At 33.0% G+C, this 23,365-nt stretch overlaps 1 protein-coding gene across 2 annotated transcripts in view; it reads left to right on the forward strand.

Annotated features, from left to right (window-relative positions):
* Window positions 1-2,719: 2,719 nt before the first annotated feature.
* LOC143042353 (uncharacterized) overlaps window positions 2,720-23,365 on the forward strand; it is a 45,160-nt gene continuing 24,514 nt past the window's right edge. Inside the window, exons 1-5 of one of the 2 annotated variants that reach the window (XM_076214630.1) lie at window positions 2,720-2,816; window positions 11,674-11,764; window positions 15,681-15,882; window positions 20,205-20,507; window positions 22,984-23,044. In XM_076214630.1, the coding sequence (XP_076070745.1) occupies window positions 11,738-11,764; window positions 15,681-15,882; window positions 20,205-20,507; window positions 22,984-23,044 (593 nt within the window). In that variant the 5' untranslated portion in view covers window positions 2,720-2,816; window positions 11,674-11,737. Of the gene's footprint in view, window positions 2,817-3,007; window positions 3,084-11,673; window positions 11,765-15,680; window positions 15,883-20,204; window positions 20,508-22,983; window positions 23,045-23,365 lie in introns of those variants that run through there. The other variant, XM_076214631.1, reaches the window with a different exon arrangement.

Below are 23,365 nucleotides of genomic sequence, written 5' to 3' on the forward strand. Positions count from 1 at the left end.
TTTCACATCCAATCTTTTAAAGTAATATTCTATACAAAGTACAAAAATGTCGACATTCACCTCAAAAGCTAACCAAACCTTTAAACAGACTTATTCAGAAGGTATATAGTTGTACGATACTGTTGTCATGTCATTAAATGTGGCATATTTTGGCATTACTATTGATTCACTCATAACGTCTTTGCATCGGAAATAAACACATTTATTTTTAAACCAGTTCTTGGCATAATACAGGTTATATTCTTCTCATATATTTTATGATGGTATGATACTGTCGAGGATTGCAGGCTCGTAAAGCGTTTATATATGTACCGTACCATTAACTATATGACGTAGCGTAACTATGTATAAATTGTAACTATGTGTATGCTAATTTGAATAGAATATTGACCTGTACAGTAGTATTTTCTTGAGAGTCAATCTAGTCTTATCACAACACGAAGTACACAACTCAAATCCTAGCATTAGTGCCTTGACTAACGGAGAGACTGGACATAAGCAGATTAAAATCTTTCAGAGCGAGGAACAGAGCAGCGGTAACGAAAGTTTAAAAAAAGAACTGGAGGACTCCATCGATGATACGCCATATGACCCGGAGGAAATCTCAACATTGCTTGAAGCAGTTGAAAAGAAAAAGAAAACTCTAGACAATATAGATGAAAAGATATTAGATACAGTGGACGCATATGGTATAACGGATGAGATAATCGAGACAGATGAGTAATATGAACAGTTAGAAAGCAAAATTAGAAAATTCAAAAGAATCTTGAAACCCGTCGCCACCGCCATATCTTCAGTACTAGATATAAATGCCCCAGAGTTTATACCACATTCAAACCCATTACGCATTCCAGTCAGGAGCTATCACAAACAAGTTTGACAACAAGTCAAAACCATCGCCTACCCAAGTTAATGCGTCCAAATTTTAGCGGAGATATATTAGAAGGCAATATTTCTTGGATTCATTTGAATCCACAATTCATCATAGCAACACACTTAACGAGATTCAGAAATTTTCATACATGTATTTGAAGTCCTTATTGCAATTTGATGCCGCAACGTAGTTTTAGGCCTCACCATGACCAACCCAAATTACAACAAGAATATTGAACTTTTAAAGAATCGTTATGGTCAAACCAACAATATAATCAATGCTAATATGGGATCACTTTTGGATAAGCCTGTGCCTGATGAGCGTTTAAGAGAGTTGAGCTTTTTACGATAAGTCCGAGGCATACATCAGAGGTCTAGAATCATTAGGACAAGAAATGTTTGGTTCATTACTGATTCCAGTAATTCTCGGGAAATTGCGGCCAGATTTCATAAAATATATCAAATGAGAAAACTGAAGTGGTGATTAGAATATACAGATACTACGAGACGGTATTTGCAGAGAGATTTCAGTTCAGGAATCAGGACATAATGAGTACATGTATCAACCCCCGATAGCTTATCACACCGCAAATGTTGTAGCAAGTGCAAAGAAGGATTTGAACAAAAGTCGCCCACCAAAGTAAAACATCGAAATATCGAGGTATGAAAAAAACCCAATAAATTCGACAAAGAGAAAAGCATGCACATTCTGTGAGGGGGACCACTTTTCCAATGACTGTATATCATGAAAGAATAATAGCCATATCGCATTATCAAAGAGAAGAAATTGTGTTTTAACTGTTTTAGTACACACAAAGTATCAGATTGTCGCGCTAAATACGACTGTAGAATTTGCAATCGTAAACATCACACATCACTTTGCAAGAAAAGTACAACTACACCTCAATCGGATATTAAGGACAAAACAGAAACTTCAATGTTGTACACATCGGCAAGTCAAAAAACTTCAACCGTTTTGCTGAAACCAGCAGTAGCTCAGGTAATGTCGGTGAATAATACAGCGGAGGCAAACATACTTTTCGACGAGGGTGCCCAACGGTCATTGATTACTGCAGACATAGCTACTAAATTTAATTTATAGAAAGAGGGATCCAAAAATGTGAATATTGTTTCTTTTGGGAATGACGGTATTATAAATTTAGACAAAAGCACGGTACAGTTGAAAGCTAACAATGGGAAAATTATCCCTATACAAGTACTAATAGTACCCAACATAGCATCACCACTTCAGAGACAGAGTTAAAATATGATATTGGACTTCTGTTGCCGCATTCATTCTTTTAGTTTACGTATTTCATATTGTCTTAACCGCTGACAATCTAAAGAACATTATATGTGTAATGATTAAATATCATCTTGGCTTGTTTAAAAAAAATAATCGATATATATATATATATAATTATGATAAATAGAAAAACAAATAGGAATCATAATGTATTAACAACTATAGAGTTTAGAGACAATATGCATAAACTCACATATATCATTAATGCCAGATTCAATCTTCACTCTGTAACTTGCTAGTATTATAAGAGGGTCTGGATAGGGGTCCTTCATTTTTGAATTCTTGAATTCTTAAGGTCTTTTTTCACTGTTATTTATGCTGTTTGCCCATTATTTTCTATTCTTTATATCTAAGCACTCCATTATTCTTTATTTTTTGGGGTCCGTTTTTCTCTATTCTTTATATTTTTTACCCATTATTCTTTCTTTTGTAATCCCCTATCCATACCCTCAAATATACATGTACACATATACATTTAATTTTATTTTGACCGACTTAGATAGGTTATTCCTGTTTCTATATTTAGAATCGTTTACTGGTAACAAATATTGATCACGAGGATCAATACCATATTAAAATACCTTACAAAGGAATATATATATCATATTGTTGGATGTAATACAAATATTTCTAAATGGTAAGTATTTTGTTGATAGATAATGATTTGTCTATTTTTACAACACTTTTCGGTTCACATGTATGGATATATTTGGATTGCGGGTTTGATTCTATAAATACTCTATTGTTGCATATCTTATAAAAACAGACGTGATTTGTTTTATTATGTTTAGCGTTGGTATATTATTGTTACTGATTTGTGTTTAAGCAGATGTCAGCTCGACCCCGGCTAATGTATATCGTCAACATGGACAACATAGAAAATGACAACCATTAGTCATAACCTGTAAGTGTCCTGATTATAGATAACATAGATACCATCAACAATAACTATAAAGATTTACCGTTGCAAGAAAACACTCAACCAGCCGCTAGCGTCGCAAATATATACAGCTTCCCGAGAAATGTCAGAATTTCATGATCTGCTCTTACAGAATTCGTGTTTGTGATCATTGTTATTTCTATTTTACTATATACATGTATTGTGGAAATGATGTTAAGGTTCATCATAACAAACGGACAAATATGGCTGTATTTTCATGCCAAAAATTACTCTGAGTACAGACTTACCTGTGAAGTTGGACAAGTTTTAATGCCTGGCATCCACTAGATATAATAAAGTTAAATGCATTTTGTGTTTCAGAAAGATAAAATCTCTTTTGGATTTTGACGGGCATTTTTTTTCCTTCATGCAAAAGGTGTGAAAATTAACTAAGTTGTGGTACAACTATGAGATGCTCCCTCAGGTAAAAAACTGGTTTGTATTGTTTTGATTGTCCTTAATTGACATAGACAAGAGTTATCTTCACAACTACAGGTGAGTTAAAGAGTTTATCTGAGTCAGTGAGTGGACAGTATCAAAGTAATTCAGGTGTTTGTTTATTTTTACAGCTTCTGCAGAAAGGGAAAAAAAATGCCCATCAAAAACCAAGAAAGATTTATCTTTCTTAATCACAAAATGCATTTAACTTTTATATATCTAGTGGATGCTAGGCATTAAAACTTTCCAAACAGCACAGGTAAGTCTGTACGCAGAGTAGTTTTTGAGGTGAAAATATGACCATATTTGTTCATTTGTTATGATGAACCTTAAATTATCTAAAGGTCAAGGAAAGGCAAACACAATTTCCCTATTGATCTAGTACGAATTGAATTCAGATCGATTATTTTAACAACTTCAATTGAACATTTATTTTTCTTTATAAATCAGCGTAATTTATTTCCTCTTTACTTAAAAAAAAATATTAGCGCAATAAAGATAAATAGTTCATCTTGTAATAATGTACCGCTTTCGAAATAAGTTAAAAGTATTCATATTTTTCCTGTGACTGGTAACGTCATATTTATTGATAAATAAGCTCTGAACGTGGTGACGAAGTCCACAAGAACCTCAACAATTGTAAATATTGCACATTTGATTACAAATTATCTAACTAATTTAATAAATTTATGAATTGAAATACAAATTTTGCTAACTCATAGTGACATTTTGGTGCGATTAAATGATGTCATCTGTCAACGTGTGCAAACTTTTCAACCAAAAGAACATCGCTTGAAATTTTATTAAATTATACCGCACTGAAGTACGTCCATTATTCATAGTTCATTATTCAAAATTCAATAATGAATAATGAAATAGTTCACTATTCACCATTCAATATTAAAAAAAATAATAATGAATAATGAAATAGTTTATGTTTCATTATTCAACTTGAAGCGCTGAATAGTGAAATAAATATAAAAAAAATTGACTGTGCCACTATAGCTATATCCTGAGTCGCAATGAATAGAGGAATAACCTGAGAATAAACAATATGTGTCGCAATGACCATTAGCGGGGTTACGGGGGACCTAAATGCCAAAATACGCGTGAAAAATAAGAAACAGTCAATTTTGAATAATGAAATGGATATTTTGAATAATGGAATGGACTGCTAGGACCCTTCAGCCCTTAATTACAGATCTACCTTATACCTCATTCGGAAGCTTATAAGAGAGGAACAAATGGTATATAGTCAATTTATTCCGCGGAGTAACGAAAGACTTAAATATCAAAATACGCATGAACATTTTGAGGGGAATTTCAGCTAGGACCGGACCAAAAAATCCGAAAATCTTGCACGCTCGTTGACGAGGTTAAGAGGGTAACACGTGGGTGGTTGTGGTTGAAGGGTAAAAAGTGGGAAGTTGAGGTTGTGGGAAAATGTATCTTTGTGGAAGAAAGAAAACACACCCAAAAGAAATCCACAGATAGAATAAACACAATGGATTGTAAGATTACAAATATGTCTGATTTCAGATAGAATACGGCGCAAGAGGTAGAAATTCTGAAAAAAAAACGGTCTGCTGTTAAGGCCAATCGAGAACAGCGCTGCAATGATAAGGAAGTTTTCAAATGACGAGAAGAAGGGCAGGACACACCCTGGATTGTTAAAGACATTAAAGATGTTGACACGAAGTAATTATAAAGGTCTGCAAAATTCTAACCTTGTGCTGGAAAACGGACACTCGCACATGGGGATGTGAGAGATTAAACAAGCAGCTGACTACCGTCTTGGCAAAGAGAGAGACCGATGGAGCTGTGCAAATTGAGAGCTATGGGATGAAAAAATCCAGTACGTTTCACAAAAATCCAGTACGTTTCACGACTTTCTTATCTTTTATAAGGATAATAGGATCGGAAGTGTTAGGATATGTTTTGTAGGCCCGAAAACTGGGTCTAAAAACCAGTGAATAAATTGACTATATACCATTTGATCCTCTCCTTACATGTATAAGCGTCCGAATGAGGTATACAGTAGATCTGTAATTAAGGGCTGAAAGGTCCTAGCAGTCCATTCCATTATTCAAAATATCTTTTTAGAAAATTTGGGTGTGTGGGTCTTTCTTCCACAAAGACACATTTTCCTTCGACCCAACCTCATAATGGGTCATAATTATCATACTACTGTTCCCCTCATAATAAGCTTTCAAATGAGGTATAAGGTATATCTGCAATTAGGGGCTAATGGGTCACAACAGTCCATTCCATTATTCGAGATATCTATTTCATTATTCAAAATTGGCTATTTCTTAATTTTCACGCGTAATTTGATATTTAGGTCCTCCGTAACCCTTCAAATGGTCTTTGTGGCACATATCGTTTATACTCAGTCTATTCCTCTATCAATAAGCTTTAATTTGGTGTATACATTTTGCCTTGATTAGGGACTGAAGGGTTGCAACAGTCCATTCCATCATTCAAAATATTAAGCTATTTCTTCATGTTCAAGCGTTTTTCGATGATTAGTTCCTTCGTTTCTCCTCTAATATGCGTTACGGAACATGTTGACTATATAACTTTTGTTCCTCTCGTAATAAGCTTTCGAATGAGGTATAAGGTATATCTATAATTAGGGGATAAAGGGTCGAAGCATTCCATTCTATTTTTCAAAATATCTATTTCATTATTCAAAATAAGATATTTCTTAATTTTCACGCGTATTTTGGCATTTAGGTCCTCCGTAACCCCTCTAATGGTCATTGCGGCACATATCGTTTATACTCAGTCTATTCCTCTATCAAAAAGCTTGAATTTGGTGTACAAATTTTGCCTTGATAAGGGACCAAAGGGTTGCAATAGTCCATTCCATTATTCAAAATAAGCTATTTCTCAATGTTCAAGCGCATTTTGATATTTAAATCCTTCGTAACTCCTGTAATACTCGTTGCGGAACATATTGACTATATAACTTTTGTTCCTCTTGTAATAGGCTTTCGAATGAGGTATAAGGTTTATCTATAGTTAGGGGCTTGAGGGTCGCAGCAGTCCATTCCATTATTCAAAATATCTATTTCATTATTCGAAATTGGCTATTTCTTAATTTTCACGCGTATTTTAGCATTTAGGTCCCCCGTAACCCCTGTAAATGTCATCGCGGCACAATCGACTTGTTTTATCTATAATTTATTAAACGATGAAGAATAGCAAAGGTCCAGTGAAAATTAAAAAAGAAATACCACGTAGAGTATTTCAATTTTGAAAAAAATATGTTTTGGTATTCAGGTCGTCCATACATTGAACCAAGGAATTTCTGTTAAAAATAGTTAGGAAAACCCACTAGTTTATCCTTCGAAACTAGGAACTAGATAAATATATAAAATTAAAACTTAAAGAATGTTTTTATTTATTTTTTCTGATATTAATTTGAATGTTTGTTAGAAAACACCAAAAAGACGAATTTAGAAATACGGGATATAGCTATAGTGTCACAGTCAAATTTATTTTATTTTTATTTCACTATTCACCGCTTCAAGTTGAGTAATGAAACATAAACTATTTCATTATTCATTTTTAAACATTGAATAGTGAATACTGAAATATTTCATTATTCATTATTGAATTTTGAATGATGAACTATGAATAATGGACGTATATACTTCAGCGCGGTTTAAATTATTAACTTTGACTTATGATTTTTTTAAATGACTTCTGTTAGGAAGCTACCATTTGATTTTTATGGGGGGGGGGGGCCTAGGATGAAAAATTTTGTCCTGCATTTTTTTTTAGTTGTAATCTCTGTCCTGCCTTTTTATTTTTCACTCTATTCGGTCCTGCCTTTTTTTATTAGTTTATCCTGACTTTTTTTTACCTAAATTGTCATCCTACCTTTTTTTTTGCAAAGTGTCTCATCCTGCCTTTTTTTTACTCAAAACTCCTGTCCTGCCTATTTTTTTCAAATTTCAAAAACAATGAACATGCCGAAAGATAAAAGTAGAATATTTGATTAACAAATTAAACCAAATAGTCATGACTTATTTAATTTAAACCTCAAGGGTTTCAACCAAGTCCGTGGCCGCGGTGAAAATCTAGTTTCCCGAGTAAAAGTATCCCTCGTTCAATCCCAATCTTCTATAAGTTCCACCCGTGACATCCGAGAGACCCCAAGGGAGGTCTGAACATCCATGCCAATAATGGGGGTCATATTCCAGGTAGTAAATACAAATTTAACGGCTTCCTTCGGCGAATGTATCTCAATTTTATCCCCAATGGCTTCCCAAATCTTTCACTGCACCTTTTTTTAGCAGTCGATCTAGCGACAGCTTGCAAACCTCTTTCAACCCAAGTTTTTTTGCCTGGGTGATAATCTCTTTACTCGTGTGGGGTTTGGGACGATGATGAAATATAAGATTTGTCTTCGTTTCTATCAACTCTCAACCAACTGATCTTTCCTCAACCGGGAGTACCCTCGAAGGTGGTTCATTTTGGCTACACCTCTCAGGGCTTTGACGTTTTCAACTACTAACTCCATGTTCACTATAGGATCCATGTCTTTATCCTATCAATAACAACAATCAATTTAAGTCACCCCAAAACCACCATCCCTAATTCACTGGTTTTTAGACCCAGTTTTCGGGCCTACAAAACATATCCTAACACTTCCGATCCTACAATCCTTATAAAAGATAAGAAAGTCGTGAAACGTACCCGAAGCGTCTGGATTTTTTCATCCCATAGCTCTCAATTTGCACAGCTCCATCGGTCTCTCTCTTTGCCAAGACGGTAGTCAGCTGCTTGTTTAATCTCTCACATCCCCATGTGCGAGTGTCCGTTTTCCAGCACAAGATTAGAATTTTGCAAACCTTTATAATTACTTCGTGTCAACATCTTTAATGTCTTTAACAATCCAGGGTGTGTCCTGCCCTTCTTCTCGTCATTTGAAAACTTCCTTATCATTGCAGCGCTGTTCTCGATTGGCCTTAACAGCAGACCGTTTTTTTTTTTTTCAAAATTTCTACCTCTTGCGCCGTATTCTATCTGAAATCAGACATATTTGTAATCTTACAATCCATTGTGTTTATTCTATCTGTGGATTTTTTTTTTTGTGTTTTTTATTTCTTCCACAAAGATACATTTTCCCACGACCCCAACCTCCCACTTTTTACCCTTCAACCACAACCACCCACGTATTGCCCTCTTAACCTCGTCAACGAGCGTGCAAGATTTTCGGATTTTTTGGTCCGGTCCTAGCTGAAATTCCCCTCAAAATGTTCACGCGTATTTCGATATTTAAGTCTTTCGTTACTCCGCGGAATAAATTGACTATATACCATTTGATCCTCTCCTTACATGTATAAGCGTCCGAATAATGTATACAGTAGATCTGTAATTAAGGGCTGAAAGGTCCTAGCAGTCCATTTCATTATTCAAAATATCTTTTTAGAAAATTTGGGTGTGTGGGTCTTTCTTCCACAAAGACACATTTTCCTTCGACCCAACCTCATAATGGGTCATAATTATCATACTACTGTTCCCCTCATAATAAGCTTTCAAATGAGGTATAAGGTATATCTGCAATTAGGGGCTAATGGGTCACAACAGTCCATTCCATTATTCGAGATATCTATTTCATTATTCAAAATTGGCTATTTCTTAATTTTCACGCGTAATTTGATATTTAGATCCTCCGTAACCCTTCAAATGGTCTTTGTGGCACATATCGTTTATACTCAGTCTATTCCTCTATCAATAAGCTTTAATTTGGTGTATAAATTTTGCCTTGATTAGGGACTGAAGGGTTCCAACAGTCCATTCCATCATTCAAAATATTAAGCTATTTCTTCATGTTCAAGCGTTTTTCGATGATTAGTTCCTTCGTTTCTCCTCTAATATGCGTTACGGAACATGTTGACTATATAACTTTTGTTCCTCTCGTAATTAGCTTTCGAATGAGGTATAAGGTATATCTATAATTAGGGGATAAAGGGTCGAAGCATTCCATTCTATTTTTCAAAATATCTATTTCATTAATCAAAATAAGATATTTCTTAATTTTCACGCGTATTTTGGCATTTAGGTCCTCCGTAACCCCTCTAATGGTCATTGCGGCACATATCGTTTATACTCAGTCTATTCCTCTATCAAAAAGCTTGAATTTGGTGTACAAATTTTGGCTTGATAAGGGACCAAAGGGTTGCAATAGTCCATTCCATTATTCAAAATAAGCTATTTCTCAATGTTCAAGCGCATTTTGATATTTAAATCCTTCGTAACTCCTGTAATACTTGTTGCGGAACATATTGACTATATAGCTTTTGTTCCTCTTGTAATAGGCTTTCGAATGAGGTATAAGGTTTATCTATAGTTAGGGGCTTGAGGGTCGCAGCAGTCCATTCCATTATTCAAAATATCCATTTCATTATTCGAAATTGGCTATTTCTTAATTTTCACGCGTATTTTGGCATTTAGGTCCCCCGTAACCCCTCTAAATGTCATCGCGGCACAATCGACTTGTTTTATCCATAATTTATCAAACGATGAAGAATAGCAAAGGTCCAGTGAAAATTAAAAAAGAAATACCACGTAGAGTATTTCAATTTTGAAAAAAATATGTTTTGGTATTCAGGTCGTCCATACATTGAACCAAGGAATTTCTGTTAAAAATAGTTAGGAAAACCCACTAGTTTATCCTTCGAAACTAGGAACTAGATAAATATATAAAATTAAAACTTAAAGAATGTTTTTATTTATTTTTTCTGATATTAATTTGAATGTTTGTTAGAAAACACCAAAAAGACGAATTTAGAAATACGGGATATAGCTATAGTGTCACAGTCAAATTTATTTTATTTTTATTTCACTATTCACCGCTTCAAGTTGAGTAATGAAACATAAACTATTTCATTATTCATTTTTAAACATTGAATAGTGAATACTGAAATATTTCATTATTCATTATTGAATTTTGAATGATGAACTATGAATAATGGACGTATATACTTCAGCGCGGTTTAAATTATTAACTTTGACTTATGATTTTTTTAAATGACTTCTGTTAGGAAGCTACCATTTGATTTTTATGGGGGGGGGAGGGGGGCTAGGATGAAAAATTTTGTCCTGCATTTTTTTTTAGTTGTAATCTCTGTCCTGCCTTTTTATTTTTCACTCTATTCGGTCCTGCCTTTTTTTATTAGTTTATCCTGACTTTTTTTTACCTAAATTGTCATCCTACCTTTTTTTTTGCAAAGTGTCTCATCCTGCCTTTTTTTTTAATCAAAACTCCTGTCCTGCCTATTTTTTTCAAATTTCATCCTAAAAAAATCTGTAAAATTTAAATAAAAAATTGATATAGGGCAACTAGTAGAAGAACAGCCTTAAATCCTCCCCTAAATTACTCGCTTTAACTTTTCACAGTGTCTGACACACGTGCAACCACTGGAATTTGAGACAAGACATATTTTAGTTAGTTGTGTGTACACCTTATTATAAATCTGTTTTGATTTCATGACTGTCAGCTGTTAGCAATCTGTTACCAGCTATCTAAGATGACTTTTTTTTTTTACTTGTGTATGGAAACAAAACGATTGAGAACTGTACATACTTTTTAAATTGTTATTTGTATGGAGAGTTGTCTCATTGGCACTCACACCACATCTTCCTATATCTATATGTTGCCATGACACATGTCTATAGTTGAAAACCGACTCTTGATCTATATTTGTCTTTGTTCGTTTGTATTGACATATTGATAGGCAAATGCTATACACATCTTTTTAAACATGATGCAACGTATATGCAGTCTTTTCAAAATGAATTTCCATCACTAAACTACATAGCATGTCCAGTCGGAATATTTAATCAGACGACTGGTTAGTCTGCGCACTTAGTACGCACATATCTTCCGTGAAGTGCTAGATAAATACCTTAAAAAAAAGCCATTGGTATTGTTATGATTCTAATTGTGTTTGTTTCAGTGTTATATATACGTCTAAGTTTATTTTTTGGGGGAATTCATTTATTCTAGTGAATATCTAAACGTTTAGGTTTAAAAATGATAGATGTTCATACATTTTTTTTATTTCGTAGTTTCGAAATATCGCAATTTCCTTTTTTTCAGGTTTTAAATGATGAGATTGAATATAAAGACATAGATTTATAAGCAACCCAATACTTTGATACGTATGTCTCTGCGTACATGTTCATGTTTTGTAAGTATGACGGTAACAAAACTTAAGAAATAAAAAAAGACGAAAGATTACGATCATTATATAGAAAGAAGATGTGAAATGATGGACAATAAGAAAACACTCCACAAGAGACCAAATATCACAAAAATTAACAACTATAATAATTGGTAACCTGATGGCCTTCAACAATGATTAAAGCCCATACTACAGTCAGCTACAAAAGGCCCGGAATTGACAAATGTAAAACCGTTCAAACGAGAAAATATAATTATGTTCAAAAATATGATATAAAAACATGTACTTAGAGATCCTCAAAATAAAAAGACACTTAGAAAAGATTTGAGAGTGCCAACAGGTACTGACACTACAGGTAGTTCACCGCCAATTAAAACTATTAATAACAATTAAAACATATATTGATAACCTTTAAGAATTAGTTTATTACACTGTTTTGGTTTGATGTTTTCCTCTCATAGTTTATGATAGCAACCATTTTTTTACTGTCCACATACTATTCATTATTCATTTGTATTTGTAATAGAAAAATAAAAAGTTGTGATGTCATTTCCAATGAGTCAACTCTATACCAGAGACAATATGACGTAGTATTTAACAACTAAAAGTCAACAAACGGTCATCAACAATGGGTAAATTTCATACCGCATAGTAAACACTGAAGGTCGCAAAATCATTCAACCTAGAAAAACTAACGGCATTAATTACAATGTATCATTTACAAAACAGTGAACAAATGACAAATACGATATACAGCAACAAGCAATAACTAATGACTTACAGGCTTCTGATGTAGAACAAGCACAACAAATCATGTTCCAAACTGTCTCCCTTACCTCGGACTTCAGTTTAAAGGACTTACCACTGCTCATCCTAGCCCAGAATATCATAATCACCTTTCAACCTTTAAATCAGGTATAAGTAAAAGGTCCCGAAATGAAAAATGCAAAACTATTCAAACGAGAAAAAAACTAATGGATATAGGAAGATGTGGTGTGAGTGCCAATGAGACAACTCTCCATCCAAATAACAATTTTTTTTAAAAGTAAACCATTATAGGTCAATGTACAGCCTTCAACACGGAGCCTTGGCTCACATGGAACAACAAGCTATAAAGGGCCCCAAAATTACTAGTGTAAAACCATTCGAACGGGAAAATCAACGGTCTAATCTATATAAAAAAACGAGAAACGAGAAACACGTATAAATTACATAAACAAACGACAACTACTGTACATAAGATTCTTAATGTATAAAACAGTGAACAAAAGACAAATGTAATATACAGCAAGAATGTGCGAAACCGTACCCATAACCTCGGACAATTGCGTAACAGTACAACATGATCAGATTAGACTTTAAAAATCAGTTGAAAAGAACTTTACTTCTTAGATCGATAAAACACACACACACACACACACACACACAAAATAACAATGCAATAAGAACACAAAGTACTCATCTGAGAGTTATCGCAGATACTCAAAGCTATATCAAAATTGATAACAGTTAAAACGTATTAAAGTTTCTTCGCTGAAATTGTTACACTAACAAAATTACACCAGACTCAAGCTAGCAAACAATAAGCCAGCGAACAATAAGAAAACGCGCCAACATGAAGGAAAAGAGGGGATGTAAGGTCACCCTACCCTAACGTTACACCTCAATTAAAAAAGTTCCGTAACTTTAGCCACCTGGGTCTTTCGGCCTAGGCAACCTTGGGCAAGTGCCTATCATTTGTAGCTAGTGGGTGAAAAAGCTTTGCCGTAGGGAAAATTTTATGGAGGAAAATAGGGGGGAAGGTAGTGTCACCCTATCCCACCTTTGGACCTCAATGAAAAAAGTTCCGTAACATTACCCACTTGAGTCTTTGGGCCCAGGCAACCTTGGGTAAGTGCCTATCAATTGTACCTAGTGGGCAAAACAGCTTTGCCGTAGGGAAAATTTTATGGAGGAAAGAAGGTGGATGGTAGGGTCACCCTACATCAACTTGAACCTCAATTAAAACAGTTCCGTAATTAACTTTACCCACCTGGGTCTTTGTGCCCAGGCAATCTAGGGCAAGTGCCTCTCATTTGTACCAAGTGAGCAAAAAAGCTTTGCCGTAGGGAAAATTTTATGAAGGAAAGAAGGTGGTTGGTAGGGTCACCCTACCCCATCCGTGTCTTTGTCGTAGGGGAATATTTACGGATTATATAGTTATTTTACATAGGCTTGAATCTAAATAAATTTTTGTTTAGATTAACCAAAATATTTATGTCAAATCGTTTTCGTTCTATTTGACGTGTGTGTAACTCTTACACTTACTGCTTTTCTTATCGAAATGTAATAAATAAATTACTAGAGTGATTATTTACTTTTGAATAATTACGTGAACTAGCTAGTTCTTAGGCGGAAAGTGAATACAATGGTTATCAGCTTCTTTTTTATTTCAGTCGTATAATTTCTATAAGCTTGAAGATCTAATTGTATCGCTACACTATTTTAGCGAACCTGTTGTTATCAATTGTTATTATTATTATACAGACAATAACCCATCCCTTATCTGGAGAAATGGTTACTAAGCTAAAAAGTTTTTTAGATTCCCGGCTTTAAAAAAAATTGTATTAAAACACGAATAAATAATTAAACTTTGTCTGTGTTAAAATGGAATTACATTTCATCTTCCTACTGGAAAGTAATTATCATCATATTTATTTATTTGTCATCATATTTATTTATTTGTCATCATATTTATTTTTATTTGTCATCATATTTATAAGTACGTTTCGTGTTATAGCAAGTCTTCGGTTTTTAGGCATGATCAGTTTGGCGCGTTTTCCTTATTGTTCGCTGGCTTATTGTTCGCTAGCTTGATGCATCTCATTGTTCGCTGGCTTATTGTTCGCTAGCTTGAGTCTGGTCAAAATTACTAAAAGGCGAGACATGATACCTCAGCGTCAACAGTTCGTCTCTCCTTAAGAATAACCCTTTGTGCTTGATTCAAAGCAGTTGCAAGTCAAATCGAAATGAAATAAAAAAAAAAAAAAAAACAGTTTAACTACAATTTTCAATAAAGCTGTGCAAATATTATGCCTATGGAAATCTATGTCTAAAAGCAGAAGACCCCTGGAGTTGCAATAATTATCATTTTTCATCAACAAAAAATGTTCATTAATTACATCAACAATTTGCAGTATTTAAACGGTTTTCACGACGTAATAATGTGCTTTTAGTGGGAAAAAGTACATCGTTGTCCAGTTTTTGAGATTTTAATTAAATTTACCGGTTACATCATCGTCTTTTGAATTCTAAGGTTATTGAGTTAATTTTTAGAAAACATGGCAGTAGAAATTGGGATTCTAAAATCCAGAATATGTATGTGAAATAAGGATTCTCCCCATGCACATTCTGAGAAAAGCAGCGGTTCAATGATCTTTCTGGTATTAAGTATTAAGTAAAATCATAACTGTATTTTATGGAAGGATAAAACATGCAATTGATTGCTAGCTATTCAACTTTTGAATATATTAAAATTGACAATTCCTTCAATTTTTTTTAAAAGCATTGTATGGTTTTTAACTGTTTGTGGTGCGAATCTGGTACATAGTATGCTTACGGTAATATACTAATTATATCTCCACTGGTCTGATTATCGAATGGGAAATATTGTTTTGTTGACTGTGAAAACGAGTCCGTGTGTCTTTTCGATGTTTTTCCATTGCAATATTATGTTCAAATGTCATTTGTTACAGAGTAATTCTTCATTAATGCTGTTTGAAGCAATACTATTGTCCTTGTTGGATCAAATAAGTACTGCTGTCAGAGAAGCGGTTTACTACAACTTCTGAGTATATTACTTATTTGTATTCAAATTCAATATCATTGTAAAGTTTGTTTTGATAACTGATGTGTTAATCACTGCAAACACGTTTTGTTGTAGGTGGTTCTATTGCTGTTTATGTTGAGAACTACGAACTTGTCAATTGATTCGAACTGGACATTATGCCCGGATACTTCGCAGTGGAAACTACGGGCAGCTAGCGTTTGCGATAAAAGCGCACCAGCATACTTTTGTTTATTTGACTATAATAAGAAAGTATACACAGAATTATGCAGACAAACATCAGATATTCAAAGACCAGGTAACTGGAAAATTACTCTGAAATCATTTATTAAAACGCGCCCCTTGTAGATAAATTCTTTATATTGTGCTAAGTAGAAAATAACACAAAGCAATACACAGTGCGCTTGTTTGTTTTAATTTGTCTAGTGAAAAAAAAGTATGTCAATTATTTTAAACATGTCTGTTTAAGTGTGTGTGATTGTGTATTGCACTGGTTCTGATGGCAGCATGTGCACATTTGTTTTAAAATGCAAATTTATCTAGAGTTGTGCATGTTATGATGGTAAATGTGTTAAGCTCTTATGGCTGATAATTAATGATAATAGGGTAGTATTATAAAATTAAGGGGTAAATTTATATTTGTTTAATTCAAACTGTTCAATCTAACGATTTACTTTTTCATAAATGAGGAAATCAAAACCCTACACCGACCTCGTTTACACCTGACCAATGAATGTTCTGCACAAAAGGTCTTGGTATATATATCTTTGATGTTTTTAAATCTGTCAATAATCATGAAATAGATTTGTAAAGACCAGATTAGATCAAATGGAAACATTTAGTCAACTCTTTCAACAATTAAATATTCAAACAGCTTGTTTTACAACTTCTATTTGAACAGAACAAGATGCATAAGGCACTTCACGATACTCAGGTAAATGTTCTTTTTGTTTGTTTGGTTTTTTTTTTTTTTGGTTTTTTTTAAATCGTACTAAACAGCCTAATTGTACCATCGTTGGAATCAAGTTATGTAGGTTTGAGTGGCTCGACCAAAACGTGTATAGATGAGATATGATCTCATGGTTGATCATAATTCTTTTATTGATCTGAAAACAAACACTTTTATTTAGTCGTTCCCCATTCCTTGACAAATCATTTATTAGAAATCCTAATAAAACAAGATAAAAGATGCATAGTAAAAATATAAAAATGTTTTCATAAGATTATATGAACTTGTATATTACCTTTATTTTAAACAAAATGGTAAAATTTATACCTTCTGATCACGAGCTTGGTATTTTTTCCGAATTATAATATCATATTAACAGCTTGCAGTATATTTGCATAATAAAATGAACAATATTTTTTATTTGTCGCTTGCAATATTATCATACTCACAGGTTTAAAATTTATTGTTTTCAAGATTTTTCATAACAGCCAGCATTTGATCCTATGTAGTTGAGGAATTAGAATATTACCAATATTCTCTGGAGGAATTTCATCAAAATCAATCAGAATAGCATGATCTTCATCCCCATTAATATTCTCATTAAAATTTTTGAAATATTCATAAAAAGTATACAATGTAACCTTTTCATTATAACTAAACTTGGATTGGATCGATTGATTGTTGTTTGCTTTACGTCCAGTGGCAACTATTTCATGGATGTTCATGACATTAATAACATTTATACTACTAAATCTAAAGACCTCTTTTTTTGTTCACCTAATAAACGTATAACCGAAGAAAGCTACAGGTCAAACTTATATAAAGGTATATATACTTGATATTTATACTGAAAATTTTACCCTTTTATATCGATTACTGTTTCAAACAATAAGCAATTAGACAAATTAATAAGTTCCGGAACTATCCGATGCGATTTCGTTTTAATCATATGTAATCGGGAGACTGCATGGCTACATATGTGAAGTTGAGAACCAGCTGCAACTAACGACCGATTGCAGACGTTGGCGATGCCAACGGTAGACATTGACTAGGATCTAGTCACTTGACTGTGAATACTCGCCGTTACTCCACTTGTAGAATTAGACACAAGTCCTAAGCTGTAGTTAACAATTTAATGATTCAGGATGGAATACATGTAGTTTTACATAATGTTACAAATTGATGTACTTTTACAAATTGAACAGATTGAGCGGATGTTGTCAGTATTAATACCCGACTCTTACTGAAGTAAGAACTTCAGAAAACATATTTAAATCACGATTTTACAAGGTTACAATTTCATAATAGAAACAAGATTACTGCATGACAATGAAATAGTACGATAAGGATTAACAAAAGAATATAGCAAAAATCTGTCGTTTGAGCTTTAGGCAAAATAGCGCTAATTGAAATGACAATTAAGTATTAATTATGTTTTACGTAAGAAAACTTAAGAACTATGATAAGCTTTGACTTTATCTATTATTTACAAAAAGAATTATATCTTGAAACAAATTTACGCCTTTGAGAAAATGTACTGACATGTTACTTATCACGCTAAAAGCTCTACACAGAAAAATAGTTACATCATAATGAAATTCTCTGACGGACAAATATTGCAAATAAAATGATTTCGATTATAGAATAATGAATAGAAAACTGTTGAACAATATAATGACAATTTAAGAACGAACAATTTGTCAGTGAAAGTTCAAAAGTCTCAGTATTTATGAAGAATATACTTTTTAAATAGTTCATAATGAAGATGCATAATTTACACAAATTATCCATATCACAGATTCCCTCCCCTTTGAAATCCAAAGCGTCCCAGCTTTGTGGTTGAATTAGACTATCTTCTGTGGTAATGTCTGTTTCCTCGAAAATGTTTGTTGCTATTAGCTGATTGATCATTTATCTGTTGTTGAATGGATTTTAATCGATTATTTTCATCCGATAATATCTGAATAGTTTTATCAAGTTCATCATTACGCCAAATAAGTTGGTCCTTTTCGGTTTTGTATTTTTCTTCCTGTTCTGTAATCCGTGTTTTAGTTTGCTTGTTAAGACCTGTTATCATGTTCACAAAATAAAAAGGGTAAAAATAACAAACCCGATCAGAAAGACTGTATCTATAAAAAAAAATCGTCGGTTAAACTATTAGACCTTCTTTTATTCTACACGTAAGACGAATGCCAATAATTTACAATCTATAACGGTCACTAAAAGTAAATGAGATATGAATTTATATTATAAATAAATTCCTATTGCAGCCAATATTTCCCGGTTTTGGACCGGTTTTGTTTTCCCATTCAAATACCGTTTGCTTATTTACCAAAGATTTAAATCAACCAAAAGCACTTTGATTCTCTGAAATTATAAACTATGGCATTTTCTGGCAGTTTTCCCCGATCCTATTTTTGGACTTCCTGTTTCAGAGTGGGCTATTTTGATTAATCATACCCGATTAACTTTGAGTAAATTGAACCTTAACTTTAAGACCTACACTGGGTAAATATTAATACAATAAGTGAAAAAAGAGAGCCGTCATAAAATGAGATCACCCTGGCCTCTTAGATAATTATTTTGCTTTGAATAAAAATGGAAATTGTACGAACAGGTTTGTAATTCTGCCTTTTGTTTAAATCACAGTTATCCTTTATTATGACAGTCAATTATTTCCAATTCGTTGAATCATCAAAACGTCTTAACAGTTTTAAAGTTCCTTTTATCAGGTCTTTCCACTTTTCTGTGGAAAGACCTATTGTTTTTCTTCTGATTATTTTTTTTTTTCTTCCGCCTAATTTTCTTCTTGCGATAAATATTTGTTTCGCAATATGTCGCTTAGATATTTGGTATATGATATCGAACAGTTTATGCGCTTTTGAAATTTACCCTGCGTTATCGAATACTTTTCTTTGTAGGAGTTATCTCCCCAAACACTGTTTTCCTTGTGTCCACAACTCCTTCGCAACCGTAAAAGATTACGACAAATTTATTTTATAAAATAGCTCGTTATATCCTTCGCATGATTTGTTCAATTTGACCGAAGCAATACGAACGCTCCATATGAGAGTTATTTCCCCTTTTGTATTTGAAATTTTGAAATGTATTTTAAACTGGAACACCATAAGTGAAAGAGACCTAGGATCTTTTGATTTGAGGTCCTTGGTCCAAAAAAATGAAAATTAGGTCAAGGTCAAAGGTCAAGGTCATATGCTAATTTTTGAATTAGGCTTATTTCCACTCATTTCTAGAAACCGTATAAGATATCGACAAATTATTTTGACTAAATTGTTAGTTGCGACATGTCGTAACTTAATGATTTTAGTTGATAGGGTGCGTAGACAATGAATGGGAGTTTTTGCCCCTAACATATCTAAAATTATGTGTGAAGTGATATAACTTATTAACCATACATATTAGAGACCTAGGGTCTTTTAATTTGAGATCCTCAGTTTGTGACCTTGAAATTGAGGTCAAGGTCATAGGTTAATTTGACGTTCTAGATTTTGACCTTTGCTTTAAATTCATATCTATACATCATAAAGCCATATGAACTGACATTTTAGACTGATTTTTTATATTTTAATATCAAAATAGATATTAACTGGGGGAAAGACCTTCAATTGTTCTCTGAACAATTGGTTTTTAATTATTTTATTATTTATTAGGTTATGAGTTTTTCATCAGGGGTGACTTAGATGGTAGAAAGTGTGATACAGAACGTTATCAACCAATTGCACTGACGACTGATGGTTACAGCCAATGCATGTTTCAAAAGTCAAAGTGCAATGAAGAAGGTCAAATAGAGTATGATAATGGTACAACAAAATCCGATAGGTTATGTGCATGTGACTTCACAAAGTCCTACAGTTTTGTTAAAACAACCGGAGACCGTTTGTTTTGTAAACCAACAAATGAAGATTGTTCCTGTCACAAGACAACCTGTCCTGCTGGTCATATTCTTTCATCAGGTAAATGAATATTTTCAAAGTAAAAAAATAGTACAACACACCCGAAATTGTTCCTCAAATCCCTGACTTGATTTTTTTTTAATTTTCTTGAAAGATGTGTTAAGATATCTGCGTATAGGTATTGAATCAACAAACTGAAACATCAAAGGATTATTTGAATATACATGTAGGACTCTAAAGTGCGGTGGGGAAGCTAAAGTACGATGGTCACGCTAAAGTACGATGGTCTTCGCTAAAGTGCGATACCTACACACTCTAAAGTGCGATGGTATAGACGTAACAAACGTACTATGGATTATGACATGATCAGTCGTTTATACAAACAAAAACAATGAACATGCCGAAAGATAAAAGTAGAATATTTGATTAACAAATTAAAACCAAATAGTCATGACTTATTTAATTTAAACCTAACCGTGCTCTGTCGGCTGAGGCAAATGTTGTTTTTTTTTCTGGTGCTGGAAAAAGGACTTGTTGTCCTGCAATCAACCATTTTACTTTACAGATACAAAAGTATACGCATAAGTATCCTGTATCTTGTTTCTATTAGAAGCTAACAGATACATTGAAATCATTGTTTATCTTGCAGTTTACTTTGCGGTCCATAATTAAATATTGTCGATTTTATTGAAAATTAAAGTTGGTAAAATAAAGGTTCATGTTTTCATGCGTAAAACATAAATTTTCCGCTAAAACATTAGTTTGTACATTGTAGGCACATATCACCTGTATTTGTACTCGTTGCGAAAAAGAAAGCTCGGAGAACATTGCATTTCTCTCATTTTAATTAAGAATTAAACAAATAAATGTTTCACAATGAAATAATTTTGTATTTGTAATTTACAATGACGAATTTTAGGGGAGATGTTCACATTAGTGATAGACTGTGTGAACGGCATGTTACACCAATTATCCAAATATTTGATACTGGCCCGAATTTAAAATAAAAATCATATACAGGAAATATTTTGTGACACCAAAGTTACCATTTTAGCAATTATTAAGTGCTTTGTCTTTAGAAATTTAGAAGCAATCACTTAAGCCTACCGGTAATTATAAAACCTAAGCATACTAGATTTTGCAAAAAGACATGTAGTACTTTTTTCAATTAAAAAATCAATTGATTGTTGAAAGCTTTTTCAACTTAGGATTAAAAGTTTTATATAATATGTCAGATATATCATACTATACTTCAAATTTCTTTTAAATCCAAAACCTCCATTCTGTGTGAAACAACGAACAATTCTTGAAGATTTTAAACATAAAATATGAGCAATTGGAATTACATTTTTTTTTTTATTTTGTTTAAACATTGAGCAAAAATATGATAATATAAGAATATTTAATTGGAAATTGCATGCTGGTATCGAAAATGTAAGAACCTTAACTAGTTCTCAAATTTTGAACTTTCTATTTCTATGTAGCAACATTTCAGCAGCATACCTACAAACGGAGTATATATCTCTCAGTTGAGATGATATTGAACGGCTTGTGTTTCTTATCATAATTTCCTCAATAGAGGGTTGCTGCTCAAAAGAAAGCTATTAAACTAAGAATTTTCGGGGATGAAGTTGAAGTCACCCCTTAATCAATAAAACCTAGCTCAATCCACCTTTTTCTACATAAGAAAATGCCTGTAACAAGTCGGGACCATTCGTTTGATGTGTATGAGCTTTTGATTTTGCCATTTGATAAGGGACTTTTTGGTTTGAAATTTCCACGCAGTTCGGTATTTTTATGCTTTTACTTTTTTCTATGTTGTTTTGTGTGCTACTGTTTGTATATTTATCATTTTCTTTTTTGGCGAAAGAATTGTCAGTTTTTTTTAACTTGTCAGTGTTAATGTCCCTTTGGTATTTTCTGCCTGTCTTTTATGATATGTTTTTTTTTTTTGGTATTTCTACCTATTTTTTATGATAGTTTTACATAAAATGTGAACAAAATCAAACTAAAGTTTCCATCTTTGTTTAATATAGATATTACAGCATTTCTTGCTTTTATTGCAAATGAACTTCCTGTTTTATAAATTAGTACATCCTGTATTTGAGTATTGCTTTTTTTATATAACACATGAGCAGTTTATAGATGGTTAACTTTGTTTGCAATAATCTTGCCCCTATGAATTTTTGTTTCTGTTCTCTAAGATAAGTTTTTCCCAACATGAAATAAAATTTATATATGATGCTTATTACCAGAACACTCAGTCTAAGTTCAAATTTTTGAAACGTCACTTTTACAATTCTTGCGCTATGTCCCTTTATAACGTTATACTTAAGCGGGGGCATCATATGTGTCCTTATGGACACATTCCCAATTTATTTTGTAAAAGTGCATTTATCATATGTTCGTCAATTCTATAAGATGTCCGTAAAATCGGAAATTTATGGACTTTATCGATACTAGTAAGATGACACAATCAATGTTCATTTTTTGCTTTTATTTTTGATATTACATATTTCAATTTGTTAATTTGTAGATTACATGTGTACAGAATGGCCAACATTTCCTGGAACCAGTCATGGTCCAGAAATCAAGGGGTTAAGTACAATTATACATTAATTTATCCTCTTTCAATCTTATCATTATAAGGAACCTGTATCGATCATGTTTGTCTCGTAATAATTATGTTTAATATAATCAAATTCATGTCTACATGATACCATTACAAATTATCATGCAATAAACATGTTAAAAAGTTGTTGTGAAAAAAATATGTACACTTTGTCTTGTTCCGTAAACAAGAAGAATGAAACGGACAGTTTTTTTTTCATAAATTCGACAAAGGATTGAAAATCTACCAAATAGCATTCTTCTTATGTTCAAAAGACATTGGTCTTTTAGTAGCACAGTATAACATG

This window comes from Mytilus galloprovincialis, chromosome 8, assembly GCF_965363235.1.
Source record: "Mytilus galloprovincialis chromosome 8, xbMytGall1.hap1.1, whole genome shotgun sequence".
NCBI lineage: Eukaryota > Metazoa > Mollusca > Bivalvia > Mytilida > Mytilidae > Mytilus > Mytilus galloprovincialis.